The sequence below is a fragment of the Odontomachus brunneus genome, unplaced genomic scaffold, assembly GCF_010583005.1.
Source record: "Odontomachus brunneus isolate Ranch 3 - 2012 unplaced genomic scaffold, Obru_v1 Obru_scaffold_164, whole genome shotgun sequence".
In the NCBI taxonomy this organism is placed as follows: domain Eukaryota; kingdom Metazoa; phylum Arthropoda; class Insecta; order Hymenoptera; family Formicidae; genus Odontomachus; species Odontomachus brunneus.
The window spans coordinates 225,270-235,917 of NW_022639614.1; the positions used below are offsets into that span (position 1 = coordinate 225,270).

Genomic DNA, 10,648 nt, shown 5'->3' on the forward strand with positions numbered 1-10,648 from the left:
CTCTCTCTCTCTCTCTCTCTCTCTCTCTCTCTCTCTCTCACTCACTCATCCCAACGCATCAACGTAACGCTGCATTCGGAAACATCACTCGAGTGTTCTCCCTCTCTTTTCATCTCACTCTTGTACCTCGCTCACTCCAACGCAACGAGTACACTTGAGTGACGTTTCCGAACGCAGCCTAAATCTAGTGAGATAATTCTCCCTCATTTGTCGCAACTGTACCGACCGAGCCGGATTCCAACCTCCCACGTGAAAATTTACGATCTTATGCTCGAAAATATTTCCAATACAATATTCTACGAAACTTTGTATACAGTTCATATCACATATATTACAGATTTGTATGAAATATCGTGTCTCATACGTTTTCGAGCCAAAAGACAAAACGTTAACATGCTTGCTTTTTTAAATAAAAACAAATGGCTTTTTTCAAACACCTTTGTCAATATTCACAATTTTGATATATTTTTAATAAATATAGTAAAAACAGGAAATAAATGTATTTTTCGTATCCAATTAAAAAATAAAGAAACCATAATTTTCTCCTTTACAATATCATTTCAAAGATTAAGAAGTCTTATAATTAAATTAATCTTTGCAGTAGCAAATTTTGTAGGAATATATTTATCAAAAATTATCGATAATTATCAAAAGTCTAATATCGAACTGTTGTTATTTGCAGATGGTTACAATTATCGACAGTTCTACACTTCTATTGCACGCTTTTAAGAAATATTAAATATGCCTTTCTGATTATTAACAATATTATATTACAGAAACATATGTGTTATATTACAAATACACACACACACACCACACATATACACAAAACTAAAAATATGTAAAAATATACGTAACTTCACGCACATCAGCGAAACTATCTTTATCATTTATTCATTTCACAATTTTGTTCAATAGAATTTGCAGTGTATTATAATATGTCGACATGCGTTGCAAAGAAATAATTAAATCCGTCAACTACAAATCGTAGTTAGACGGTTACGTGTCCATCTCGATACCGAAGTGTTACGGTCATCCGTTATAATTTGAGCCATAGGAGTCAGTTGCCAGCCATTTATTTAATCTTCGCCGGGAATTTCACGCATATTACCTTCTCGTCGTCCTCGTTTACAAATTGCCACATAACGTCGAGGCTGAGCTGAAAAGCGAAATAAAGATGAATTTTATAGGAAAAGAGAAAGAGAAGATTTTTTGCAGAATCGCTCTTTAAATTTTTTAGAGTAAAATGTCAAAAAGAGGGGATTTTCAAAATGAATAAAGATAAGTATATATTTATATATGAGCAGAAAGTTGCTCAAAGTCAATATTCGACTGTCAGAATTTCACTCAAGGAGATTTAATAGGCACTGTTAAAGAAATGTTTCATTTGATTTGAAAGGATTTGTTCGAATTATGGTAGTACATATGAGATTTGCTCTTCAATTTCGAATGAAAATATTCATTTAATTATTCAAAGTTAAGGAACGTATTCTATAATATATGTGAATGAAAAGTCATTTAAATCAAGAGACTGTTTAAGATTGATCGAGACACTCTACTATTTAAGAATTTCACTTGAGGAAATTTCAAATACTATCACTATAAAATGAATGTTTCATTCGATTAGATTGAATTCATCCCAATAAAGGCAGAGATCTTTATTTTCAAATAAATACATTCACTCGAAGATTCAGAGTGAAGAAATTTAATTCAAAAAGCCACTCGCATTCAAGGAATGACACTGTCACTCTTTTCGGATGGAATTTCACTCGAGAAAAGATGAGCTGATCTAAAAGGCGTAAGTTACAAGTTACAATGGTCGGTGGGAAATCGCAAACATGATGTTACCGAAGGAACCATCTTATCTATGAAGAACGTGGCCTTGTACTCGGCTTCTTGATCCTTCTTCAGAGGACACTTGATTCCGGAGTCGCTGTCCTTGCACAGATCGGGCTTTTCCAACGGGAACGGCACCGGCACGTCAACTAGCACACCAAAAGCGCGTAGTTCCAAGTGCGAGATGTCCTTAGCTACGAAAGAAGATGGCAGTCGCAAATAGCTCTTTATCAACAATTAATTAAATTGCAAAAAACGCAACGACGTCAGAACGTGAACTGACATGGCGTAAATTTGACGTTCACGTGTGTTTCGCTGCCGCGATTCAGAATGCATTTTTCTTCTGCCGTGTTGCAGCTCGAGATAACTACGTCGCCTAATTTGGCTACTTCCGAGCCTGCAACAGAATAAAATTAATTAATACGATGGACAGTTGTTCGATTTTTGCCTAGGATTTTTGCAAGAAATAGTATGTATTATATAATAATCAAAGAAAAGAGAGAGAGAAAAGAAATTTGCATAAAAGAAAGATAAAATAAAAATAAAAATTTCAATTATTATTATTTCAGTTATTATTAGTATCATTATTGCTATCTTTACTTTACAGAAAATTATCATATCACTACCTTCACTTTACTCCTTCAGTTACATAATTAATTTTGTAAAAACAGTGTAGATTCGATTTCTTGTCTAGGTTCGATTTTTGCCTAGGATTAATTGGTTATTGAATGGCACCCAATTGTTTATTGGCACCATTCGTTTCTTCTATACTGAGAGAGAAATAAAAATATTATGAAAATACGTTTCCTGATTATTATTATTTTTCTTTATAGCGAGGAAACTCATTTTAAAACATACAGTTATAATCACAAATACTAAATTTTCCTGTCAGTGTCTAGAATATGCTATGAGAAACCGTATCGATAAATTTCATAATTTAAACAATGAATATATCTACTAAAAAATCTTTTTAAAATATCCAAAAGACGTTCTTATATTTTGAACGTCCTTCAAATATCTTTTAGTAATTTCTGCTGTCCGGGATATTCTTAATGGAATGCCCTATTATAGTTGAAATTTTTACTTTTGTTCTATTCTATTTTATCTTTCTTTTATGCGCATCTTCTTTCTTTCGTTTTCCTTTGATTATTCTGTCATATTATCTACACTATTTTTACAAAATTAATTATGTTACTAAAGGAGTAAAGTGAAGGTAGTAATATGATAATTTTCTGTAAAGTAAAGATAGTAATAATGATACTAATAATAACTAAAATAATAATAATTGAAATTTTTACTTTTGTTTTATCTTTCTTTTATCAAATTTCTTTTCTCTCTCTCTTTCTTTTCTTTGATTATTATAGAATACACACTGTTTCTTGCAAAATCATTTATGTAACTGAAGGGGTGATTTTCCGCAAAGTGAAGGTAGTAATGATAATACTATATGATGTAAACTCAAGCGTCCAGAGTGTCTAATTCGAGCATAACGGAAATCTTGAATGTTCAATTAATAGTGCGAGTAGAACCCACGGGCACCTGGATCCTTAATTAGACGTAACTACACATCGCGATGATTCAGGGTTATGCGCGACGAATTAATTATATGTAATTTTAGTGACAAACATTCCAAAACACGCGTAATTAAAGAACTTCAAGCACAATATTTCTGTGTAATACTGCTAATAACTCACAACGCCATTACATGCGTAATTCTCAATTAAGGATCCTTGATGCTGCTTCTATAATGCCTACAATTAACGTTAAAAACGATGAATAACGATGAATAACGATGAATAATTAATAATAATTTATGATAATTAAAATCCGAGAACTCTCAATCGCGAGAAAATCCTTTTCTCGAGCAAATTGCACAAATTGCACAGAAAAAATGAGTATTTACTTGAAACTAATATATTTAAAAAAATCATTATCTCATATATAAACAACAATATTAATTTTGTTAAAAGAATTTTGAAGCTTTAATTTCAACAATGTTATAATTTTATTTGTATATTATAACAGTGTCATAATAAATACAATATGATTATTTTTATAATAACATCTTCCTCCAACATTTAAAAATACCATATTCTCAATCCAATATTTTATGCTTTTCATTCATGAAAATTAATTTTAAATAACAAGAAAAAAACATATTTTTCTTTGTTATAAATTATATAACATACATTAATACAATTAATGTTACAATTCTAAGCAAGCATACGAGTAAATCGTAAAACCGTAAAGACGTAGCTTACGTATCAATCGTTTACTCATAAGTCTACTTACGAGTCTTACGAGAACAACTTACGAGTTTTACGATTTTGTCTAGAATTGCAATATAAGTTATCTTTGATAATATAATATAATTAGGTAAAGATTATAACATGTCAAAAATAAAGATATTATCACAACAAGAATGTTCTATTTTCATGTAATTGTTGCACGTTCTACAATGAAAATTTCAAAGCACTTGTTTTCCATGAAAGTGCTTTTTTCGAAATTTAACCTTAACATTATTACAAATTATAGATATTGCAGCTTAAAACAAGTTTAAAACAGTTTAAAACAAAAATTCTTCTAATCAAAATTCCAAAGAGAAAGAAGATATATGTGGTAAAAACTCTCAAGCGCAACGTTATGTCAAATTAAAATAAATATTCAAAATATCACTTTAATTTAAATTTGAATAGAGCATCACAATTGAGTTAAAAATTTAAAAAGTAAAACTCATTTGAGATCAACCAGAAAATACAACTGTTATCTATTTTCTCCTTTTTGAATTGGATTTAGGACTCCAAACTTAATTCTTATTAGCTAACACAATTTGATAATTAAACGTCGTGGATTTTGATTAATAACAAAAACGCAAAATGAGCAGTTCTTTAATCGCTATTTGATTTGTTTCCTACTCACCACAGTCCTCGAAAATGAAGGCAAGGGTAGACGACAAGGCGCACAATAGCGCAAATGTAACAGCGACTCGGCTCATGTTGCCACCGCGATTGTCGTACGCCTATTAGCACCATCGCGTGCAATCCCGAATTTATAAGCGTTGTGCTTATCTAATAAAAACGTGACTCTCATTAGTGACAATGTATTCGCGTGGTTTCATGAATGACTGACATCTCGGTGCAGCCTCGCCTTACACATCCGCGCTATTTTGGTGATGAATGATTTCATCAAAACGTGATGATCGAATGATTTCATCAAAAAAATATGCGAATTGTACGCATTCTAGAGAAGCAACAAGATGTACCCTGTTATTAAGTCCAAAGTTTCTCATTTTTCCACTTGGAAACAAGTCTCTGCGGTAAAAATGAGTAATCATGCACTTCGGACGTGAATTGAAATCTTCTCCTTCATCGATCAGGTGATTGTCTAAAGTCAATAGCCATTGATCGTTTTTCTTTTTTATGTAACTGTGTAAAACAGACTTAATGTATGTGTAGATATAAAGGGAAGATGCAGCCACATATATATGTGATATATATGATATATATATATGGAAAAATATATACTGCATTCAAGCGAATGTTAATTGTTTCAACTATTTTATATGTTTATATGTCCGCATCAAGCTCATTATAAGAGTCAAATTTGTTCAAAACATATTCTAAATCACAGTAAGTTCATAGTAAGTTTAACATTTCAAGAATGTTAAATTAAATGAAAACAAAAATTCGGTTTGTTTGCTATGTAGAATTAAACCAACTTTTTCTTTAATAAAATTTTATAATATTCTTAGTAAAATCTTCTTTTAATGATAATATATATATATAAGCTTCTCTCAAATTTGTGATAAGTATATCTGAAGACTATTATCAAGAAAATTCTTTGTTAAAGATAACCATTACTAAAAAGGAAGAAAGTAAACTGAATATTCGCTTTTCTTAGTTGCAGAATTATATTTTTCTCTGTATAATGAATGTGTTGAGTAGAATTGAAATTTTTGGGTAAAGATGAGCTTGAAGTGAAAAATAGGTGTATCGCTATTGTACCCAGTAAGCAATTTGTGGACAGACTGGCGTCAAATTGGCAACATCTGTCGAATTCGAACAGAATCTGTCGACAGATCTATAGTCATCTGCGTTCCCAATCTACCATCAGACTGCTGATAGAGTCTGCTAACAGGCTCTATCAGATTGGTAGCAGATTGCGCGCAGATCCTGTCGTTTTGTAGGTTCTTCAATTAAATTTTTGGTAGAAAATTTTCTCATAATTTTTCATAATTATTGATAAAATAAGAGCTTTCTCATAAATACTCATAAATACTCGTAAAACAATGAAAAAAAATTTTCTGTATTATTTCTTCATAATTTTTAAGATTTTTTCTGGTGAGATTCGAACTTGAACCGAACACATCTTTTGGATAATCGTCTGTCATCTTAGACGCTAATTCCTCACTTGATAAAAAGTGCTTTGAATTGCCCACTTAAAGTTTAAGGAAAAAAAATCTTAGAGTTTGTTCGCCTTTTAAACCGCAAAATATAGACGAAACCGTTTAGCGTATAAATAATGTAAGAGAGACCGCCACGATCATTCAAAATTAATTTTCTACCAAGGACTGTATAGAAAATTACTGCAATAAAACAGCAGATAATGACATTTTTCCATCATGTTAATAAAATACTGTACTTTTACATGTGCAAATTAATTTGGTCGATTGTCCAGTTCAGATCATATTAAGTCTTATCAAAATCGAAACATGATATATTTTCAAATAAACCATCACAAAAATTCTGTAAAGGTTACTTACATAGCGAGACTAATATTTTATTCGTTGCTGCTGCCTTCAGTACTTATTGCATGACGGTTAAATCGTTTAGATTTAATGACATAATAACATTAAAAAAATAATAATATAAGAAATTGTATAAAAAATTATGAAAACAATTTTTACCAGAGATGGCATATGTACGCTTTTAAATGACCATTTAACCGTTATACTATTTTATACTTATACTCGTTATTTCTTTATTATTGTTGCTTTTTTATAAGACTAGAACAATACATGCGCGCGCTACGCGCACGCCATATAGCCAATAAAAAAACAATAAAAAATGTAAAATAAAAATAAAATAGAAATTAAATTAAAATATACTATAATTAATTAATAATTATAGGGCGAGACAAGGAGAGACAGGGAGAGATGAGGAGAGACGGGGAGAAACAGGAAGAGACAGGAAAAGACAGGGAGAGACAGGGAAAAACGAAGAGAGACGGGGAGAGACAGGGAGGGACAGGGAGAGACAGGGAGAGACAGGAAGAGACAGGGAGAGACAGGAAGAGATAGGGAGAAACAGAGAGAGACAGGGAGAGACAGGGAGAGACAGGAAGAGACAGGGAGAAACAGGAAGAGACAGAGAAAGATAGAGAGAGATAGGGAGGAATAGGGAGAGACAGAGAGAGACAGGGAGAGATATATCTCTCCCAGACAGTATTTTTTTTCGTGATCTAACCAACGCGATGACAGCTATTTGCCTGATAATTTGCCTGGTTAATCGTTAATTTCTATGTGGGAGCCTAGAATATAGCTTGATCGGTATAGCTGCGACAAAATTAGAGAATTTATTTCATTAGATTGACGAAAGTATTTTGGATTGCGGGGAAAAGAGCGAGTACATACCTTGTCACATACCAAGTCACATGAGTGGAAAACACACAATCACATTCAACGATCTGCAAAAGCTGGTTGTTCGCAAAATGGTAAAGGAATTTTTTATTCAGTTTGACTTAATCTATCTGTAGACCAAAGCTCCTCTGTGAGTTACTGGACACTCTGTATTTGAGCACAGGAAAAGAAACAATCCCTGCTATACTGTCTGTCAAGTAAGAGCGTGCTAGCAGTCGGTAAAAGATATCGTTCTAATTCTTTCGTGAGTGGATAGAAGGAACTTTTGCTCTTCATACATTGTCAAGAAAGATTCAGTTGACATTGAAGTTTTTTCAGGTAAACATGTAAAACGCCATGAGTGTCGCGTACGCATCGCGCCACGAGACTGAGTTCCTCTGTTCCCACCCGAAAAGTCCGAAAATGTCTCATACAGCAGCTGCTAAATACATGAGGAAGTCGAAATCATTCGTGAGTAAGTGGGTTCAGCGATACAAAGAGACGGAAACTGTCGATAACTTACCTGAACATGGCTCGATGACAAAGTGTTCCTTAAAGCCAATAAAATGATAATGAACTTGTTTTCGCGGAATTCTGGCTTAACACTGCGTCAAGGAGCAGCAAAATTGAAGCAGAAAGGTTTAGATACAACATACGAAGCTAGCCGAACTTATTTCCGTGCTCATAATATCAAATGGCACAGTACAGTGAAAAAACCGGTGTTAGGTGAAAAGCACGTGACGAAACGACTCGCATAGGCGAAGGACAATATTGACCGAGATTAGAGCAATGTAGTTTTTGCGGACGAAGCTTCTGTTTGGGGATAGGTTATCGTTCCACGAGCCTGGTCAACTTCCACCAACAGGTTGGTACAGCGGACCGTTAAACACATAGTAAAGGTGCATCTTTGGAGCTGCTTTTCAAAACTTTCGGAGCTTTGCATCTGTTTACCTACAATCTGAATACTCGGAAAATACTCGAAATATACAAAAAATCTTTATTACCGACTGCCGAACGTTCTCTAACAGCACAAATATCCAGGTGCATTCAGAGTACGTCCTGAGAACATCCTGGGGACGTTTCTACGTCCTCAGGACATCTGCAGGACGTCCCCAGGAGATTTTCTGTATGGGTTGATTCATCAAAAACGAGAACTGGATCCTGCAGGAGGACAACGATCCTAAATACCGAGTAAGCTCTGCACCGAGTGGAAGGAGTAGTCTGACATCTTTACATTTAATTGGCTATCGCAGTCGCCCGACGCAAACTCAATCAAGAATGTGTGGGCATACATTAAGCACAAGCTTCGTGGAAGAAAAATATTTACTTTGAAGCAGTTAACTCGAGAAATTCGTCGCATTTGGAAGTCCTTATCGCATGAATTAACTTGGTCGAAAGCATGCCTCGAAGATGCCAGGCAATTATCGACATCGATGGTGACTGGATGCATTATTAATATAATTGCATCTTTGTTTGGATCGAGTACAAGGTATCCATACATTTGAAAATTGTATTAAATAATTTTTTCTACAAATTAACCCGCACACGCTCTTACTTGACAAACTGTACTTATGTGACGCTGGTATCGAACTATTAATTAATGCCTGAATAAATATTACGAAAACAATCTGCGAAATGTGGTAAAAGATTTTTCTCTTTAGCTTGATCCACTCTACCTGCGAACGAACGTTTTACCTTTAATTTTTGAACATTCTGAATATATTCAGAGATGTCACGTACGCACACGCAGACACACACATACAAAACTAGAAATGTAAGATACAAAAATGTACACAACTCCGCGTCCATCAAGGAAACTATCATTGTCATTTATTCATTCCACAATTTACAAATAGTTCGATAGGATTTGCATTGAGCTAATACGTCGACATACGTTGCGGAGAAACGTGAATAACGAAATATGTCATCTACGAATCATAGTTGCGCGGTTACGTGTCCGTTTCGATACCGAAGTACTACGATTATTCGTCATAATTCGAGCTGCGGGAGTACTGCGAGTCGCTTACTTGATCTTCGCCGGGAATTTCACGCATATCACTTTGTGGTCGTTCTCGTTCACAAATTGTAACATAATGTCGACGTTCAGCTGAAAAACGAGATAAGGACAAGCGTTAAAGAAAGAGAAAAAGAAGAGATTCGCAGAATAGTTTTTCAAATCTTTCAATTCTTCAAAATGTCATTTAAGACGAATTCATTTGAAGCGATAATGAAGATAATAGAATATTTCAAACAATTAGAGAAGTAAATTTCTTTTAATAACAATTAAGTACACATATTCATGAGATTTATTCTTCAATTTTTAAGAAAAATATTTCCTCGATGTAATTCGAAGTGAAAAAATATGCTTCATATAAGTGAAAAATTGTTCAAATTAAAGTGACTCAGCCATCATCCTACATAAAACTTTGTTTGAAAAAATGTCGAGAATGCCCTCTAAATTTCAGGGAGTGTAATTTCACTTAAAACAAATGAAAATTCGAAACGACAGTGAGAATACTTGGAATCACAAGAATATATAATTAACTCGAATCTAGCGTAAATTTTTAATCCAGACGAGTGACTGTTTTATTCTATTAGAATTCGGTCCAATAACGATATAAAATATGAGATGTGTTTTTCAATTCCGAATGACAATGTTCACTCGACGACTCAAAGTAAACGTGTTTACTCTATACAGGGTGTTGAAAAAAAGTCATATATTTTGATAGCAGGTAGTATTGATCAAAACAAAAAGAAAAGATCTAATTAACATGGGTCCTAAGACTAATATCTTCTAAGATACAAGCTATTTTGTTATTTGAGCTCTTTGTCATTTTCTTATTAGTCGTGTCATCTTTAGAATGTAATGAACAAAGGAGTAGGGGAGAGTGGGGTACAAGGGGGATATCTTTTTTCTAGGTTTTTTTTAGAGTGCATGATTTGAAAGAGTGCATGATTCTCTAAGACGTAAGGCTGAAACATGCGTGAGAGTGAATGGCAATCACATAGAGCACCTTCTCTAATGCTGAGTCAGCATTAAAATTTTTTGTTTTCTGTAAAAAAAGAGTTTTTATTTTGTTATCATACATTCAGTTTCTTTACTTCAGTTTTTTTATGGAAGATAAATGATTACATTTCATATTAAAATAAAAATTGTTTCTTTATCTCTCTTTGTTAATTTTTTATTTTTTAAGG

The 10,648-nt window shown here is 33.3% G+C and overlaps 2 protein-coding genes and 1 pseudogene across 2 annotated transcripts in view; 1 reads left to right on the forward strand and 2 right to left on the reverse strand.

The window, feature by feature from the left end:
- Nucleotides 1–868: 868 nt before the first annotated feature.
- Nucleotides 869–4,919, reverse strand: LOC116851015 (ecdysteroid-regulated 16 kDa protein-like). The gene is made up of 4 exons (XM_032829989.1): nt 4,756–4,919; nt 2,120–2,233; nt 1,849–2,030; nt 869–1,159 (listed from the first exon to the last, which is right to left on the reverse strand). The coding sequence occupies exons 1-4, from the start codon at nt 4,829–4,831 to the stop codon at nt 1,076–1,078; spliced, it is 456 nt and encodes a 151-aa protein (XP_032685880.1). The 5' UTR covers nt 4,832–4,919; the 3' UTR covers nt 869–1,075.
- Nucleotides 4,920–7,810: 2,891 nt separating this feature from the next.
- On the forward strand, nt 7,811–9,061 carry LOC116851012 (annotated as a pseudogene).
- Nucleotides 9,062–9,257: 196 nt separating this feature from the next.
- LOC116851014 (NPC intracellular cholesterol transporter 2 homolog a-like) overlaps nt 9,258–10,648 on the reverse strand; it is a 4,614-nt gene continuing 3,223 nt past the window's right edge. Inside the window, exon 4 of the mRNA XM_032829987.1 lies at nt 9,258–9,560. Within this exon, the coding sequence (XP_032685878.1) occupies nt 9,477–9,560 (84 nt within the window). The 3' untranslated portion in view covers nt 9,258–9,476. The remainder of the gene's footprint in view (nt 9,561–10,648) is intronic.